We start from the raw sequence: 4307 nt of genomic DNA, 5'->3' as shown, positions 1-4307 counted from the left end.
CAACATGTTCTGAGGTTGGTGTGAGGTGGCAACGTGCTCTGAGGTTGGTGTGAGGTGCGTTCTGAGGAACAAATCCGAAGTCGTTTAATTAAAGGTTTAGTTTAGCTAACAAAAACCCTAAGCACAGCGCCACACAGGACTGCCCCCACAACGTCCCACAGCACATCGCCGCCATGTATTGGATGTCATCATCAAGAGATGATCCCGATACACGGTGGGGATGTTGTGGGGGGGCTGATTCGGTCTCAGCCAAGCCGTTATGCAGAGATGTTAGACAGTTAGAGTGGCAAATAACGGGAATGGGTAGGGATAGTTTAGACAATTCAAGGTAGATTATCTCGACGCTCAAAAATCTGCTTCGGGACGCGTGTCACGTTCTAATAGGGTGAATAGCTCGTATCATTCCTAAAATGAGACAAACTCGAAACCGGGCCATGTTTTAAACACATCACACAAAGCACTCTCCTCTTCTGTGATTTGAAGTCTACTCGGTCGGAGCAGAGTTTTGCGAACAGAAGGACGTCTCCCTCCTCCTCCCCTGGAGCCAGCGACGAGAGGGAACTCAAGGTAGGTGCGCCTCTCTCTCTCTCTCTCTCAATCTGTCTCCTTCTTCTCCATATCCTACTTTTCAATACGCTTGTTTTGTGTCATCTGTTGGCCTGCTGCTTAGTTCTTATTTGGTTAGTTAGGAAATTCGTTGGGTCAGATCTCGGCGACTGGATTCGCATTTGGTGTTGATGTTTCGTAGCTCATTGACTTAGTTACTGACCGGTGATCGCGTCTTCTTAACCGGGACCTCGGTTTCCAGCAGCTGAATCCGGCGTTCAGAATCTTGCTAGAATAGGTTCCGCTTATTTTGGCCATTCATAGAGTTGTTGCTAAACACCGGAAGCTAGGGTTTTTCTTCATTTCTTTTCCTCTGTTTTTTTTAGTTGTTTTTTTTTTATTATTATTTTTGGACTCCAGAGTTTTGATTCAGGCCACCCCTAGATCCTATCTCCACCGTAGAGATCGACTTCAAAAACTAAGGATATTTTTGGACTCCGCTTTTATTTTTGGACTAGACTAGAGTCTAGAGTCTAGTACCTCGAAGTCGATTTGAATTCTGAGCCGAAATGACCAAAATATCCTTAGTTTTTGAAGACACGTTTGGTCGATGTTTAGGGCATTCTGACAAAAATACCCTTTGAAAATTAAAGCGATACCTGTTTGAATTCAGTCTGCAGTGCAGACACGGTGACGGGACACCTAGCACTTGGGCAGTGCTGCATTACTCAGAACGTGTTCCGATTTGAGGGGATCAGCCGATCAGGACCGTTCACTGGACAGGTGGCCCGTTTACCGTTTAGCCAGTTGGCTGTCGCCAAAAATAAGCACGATCCAGTTCCAAAATCTGGTGGCTCGTTCTGGACCGCCCTGAGGATTGTCTCCAAATTGCGACCCCGGAGAGGGAGGAGCGACACACAGACAGCCCAAAGTGTGCCCTCCAAGTGTTCTTCAAAATTCAAATTAAGAGCTGTGGAGGCTCTGAGATAAGCCGGATTTTGTTGAGTCCCAACTACTGTGGGAGTTTTATTAAGTCAAATTAAATTTCTCTTGATATTATTTCATTTCTGTTACTTGGCTTGATTTTGCTGGTGGGTGGTGTTTGGTTTTGGTGAAGGTAAGAGAAGATGATGATGCTGAGCATGAAGAAGCCTTCCTATTCGTGGTGGTTCGACAGTCACAACAGCCCGAGGCGCTCCGCATGGCTCCAATCCACGCTTACGGGTACCCACCCTTCCTTATCTCTCTAGTCAGTCCATTGTTAATTTACAGGACAGCTCGACTGTTGGGGGCTCCCTAGTTTTAGTATTTGTAGCTCTGATTTCTGATTATTTTTCTCTTGTTAGACGTTACTGTATTGAAGAACAACTAACAGTGTGCTAAATTAAAGTAATTCAGGAAAACTACTGTGCTGGGGACCAACCCCTAAGATTAGTCTATCAAACTTCATCATTTTAACAAATTATGACAAATGAAACCTGGTTTTCTGACTAAGCCACATGGTGGGCCTTGCCTTTACTCTCCACCATAGAATCTGAATCGTGACCGAGGTCCTCTGATTGTCACACTTATTGGTTCTGTTTTTAGGAAACCCGGGGTGAAGTAGCTTAATTTTTTGCCACCTACTGTCTATGAAACTAAAAATCATTTAGTAGATCTAATGAATTTCACTGCCCATACTCTAGTATATAATGCTTGCAATTACAATGTTTTGGTATGTAATGAGGGCAGCCTGAATTTAGGTTGTAATGACTTGATCTAGCTAATGGGTTACCCTTTTTTCTGGCAAAAAAGAAAAAAAAAATCATTCGGGGTTTTAACTTTTTAAGTTTCAAAGAGCCAAGATCCTGTTCACGGTGTTACCAGTTTCCTTTGAATAAAATATGTAGATGATGGATTGGGCCTAGGGGCTAGTGGGGTTTCGTCCACCCTTTTGGAATCCGTAAAAATAGGGCTGCAATGGTATTTGCTGTGGAGTCATGTTCCACCCGATTCTATTGTAGCATTCTTTAATAGACGGCGTAATAAAGTATATTTGGCTGCAACAAAGAACATAAGGGTGACCCAAATTTGATCTATTTATATTTGATCGGATCGAGTATGGTTCACCACTATCCAATCCAGTATAGATCTTTTGCAAGCTGGTTTAAGTGTTGTATGTTTACAAAAGGAGGCATGGGTTCAAGTCTTATTTCGGATTATCTTATAGATTATTTTAATTTAATTTCTGATAATATTTATCGAATTTGATCTGAATTCAATCTAAATTCAAAGCATAAGTGGAATCTGAGGAACAAATCAAATTCGGATGTAGGCATATCTGATTCAATCTAAAAATAAACATTGGATATTTGGACAAAGTGGAGTTTGACTAGACATAAGCAAATATCATTATCAAATTCTAGTGATGCATTCATCCTCTGCCACCGACGACACTGTCCATGTAACTATGCTTATTTTCTTAAACTGAGGCTAATTTTCCTTATGTGACAGAGCTTGACGAGAAGACAAAGGCAATGCTGAAATTGATTGAAGAAGATGCGGATTCCTTTGCGCAGCGTGCCGAGATGTACTACAAGAAGCGGCCAGAGCTGGTTAACATGGTTGAGGATTTCTACCGGGCACACCGCTCCTTAGCCGAACGATTTGATCAGCTTAAGTCAGAATCTGGGGCCCGCCTGGTCACACCATTAGGGTCTCCTTATCACAGCAAATACTCAACTCAGAAGATAACAAGCCCCATGCAGAAGTCTTATGATAGCTACTCCGAGAATTTTGATTCCGAGGAATCTGGGGAGTCTGAAGTTGATGACCCTGAACAAGAGGAAGAAGTAATTCAAGTGGATGCAGAGAGGGAAGAGGAAGAAGTTTCATGTGAAATCAGTGCCGGTGAGAGTCAAGTGATGAGGCTTAGAGAAGAAATAGAGAGACTCAAGGTGGAAAACAGGATCCAAAAAGACAAATTAATGGAGAAGGACGAAGAGAAGAGGGAAGTAATAAGACAACTCAGCGTAGCTATAGAAGTTCTGAAGGAGGAAAATGCGACTCTGAAGAAGAATTTTGCCAAGGAACCGTCCAAGAAAAGAAGTCCCTTCGAATTTAGCAAGCTGAAAGAAGCATTCTCAATGAAATTATTTAATGGGTTTGTGAATCCCCAGACTAGCGTTGTAGCCCTCTAGAGAAAGGTGGCTCATGAAGATATTGTAAACCATATAAGATGGCTCATATAGATTCATGTATTTATATAAGGTAGAAGAAATTTTTTATTTTTTTGGTAGTCACAAGGTAGAAGAAATAGGGCTTACAAATCTATATTTGGGTAGTTAGGTTTTTGCTATTGGGGTTTTCTCTTTACAATAGGCTTTTAAAGTCATGAAGATATTGTAATTTTCTTTTGCCATTCTCATTCATTTAATAGTATATATATTCTTTTTAGGTGTCTACTAATAGTTCTGTACTTCTGTTTCAAGTATTGAAATTGGGAGAAGTGTAGGTACAATCACTGTCCATTTTATTCTCAACAGTCCCTTTCCTTGATGTTTTCCAGGAGCACCTTTACACATTTTCAGCATCTTCACTACTTTTTAAGAAAGAGGAAGTAATAAGTTACTTTTATAAAAAGCCATAGACAAGAAGAAGAATAAGCCCTATCAAGTAAAAAGAACAATTCAGCCACTGTTTGACAAAATGACAATGCTAGTTAGTGTTTCCAACTTAGTGTTTGACAAAATGACAATGCCAGTTAGTTAGCCAAGGACAGC

General features: G+C 41.3%; 1 protein-coding gene across 5 annotated transcripts; it reads left to right on the top strand.

Annotated features, from left to right (window-relative positions):
- Window positions 1–426: 426 nt before the first annotated feature.
- NET3C (Kinase interacting (KIP1-like) family protein) lies at window positions 427–3993 on the top strand. Of its 5 annotated transcripts, none has more exons than XM_088980255.1 (4): window positions 438–571; window positions 1220–1546; window positions 1664–1770; window positions 3040–3993. In XM_088980255.1, the coding sequence occupies exons 3-4, from the start codon at window positions 1674–1676 to the stop codon at window positions 3723–3725; spliced, it is 783 nt and encodes a 260-aa protein (XP_088836381.1). In that variant the 5' UTR covers window positions 438–571; window positions 1220–1546; window positions 1664–1673; the 3' UTR covers window positions 3726–3993. The 5 variants fall into 5 exon arrangements, with proteins under 5 accessions (XP_088836384.1, XP_088836383.1, XP_088836381.1 ...); XM_088980256.1 differs by having other exon boundaries at window positions 468–567; XM_088980254.1 differs by having other exon boundaries at window positions 468–567; window positions 1220–1563.
- Window positions 3994–4307: the final 314 nt, after the last annotated feature.

The sequence above is a fragment of the Nelumbo lutea genome, chromosome 3 (assembly GCF_056320005.1).
Source record: "Nelumbo lutea isolate HS-2025 chromosome 3, American lotus-T2T, whole genome shotgun sequence".
Classification (NCBI taxonomy): domain Eukaryota; kingdom Viridiplantae; phylum Streptophyta; class Magnoliopsida; order Proteales; family Nelumbonaceae; genus Nelumbo; species Nelumbo lutea.
The sequence above is the reverse complement of the archived record's forward strand: the minus strand, read 5'-3'. Positions and strand labels throughout refer to the sequence as shown.

Coding starts and splice junctions, on each gene's coding strand:
- NET3C (XM_088980258.1), top strand. CDS start 1,674: ATGATGATGCTGAGCATGAAGAAGCCTTCCTATTCGTGGTGGTTCGAC. Junction 1,771..3,039: donor GCTCCAATCCACGCTTACGG/GTACCCACCCTT, acceptor CTTATGTGACAG/AGCTTGACGAGAAGACAAAG.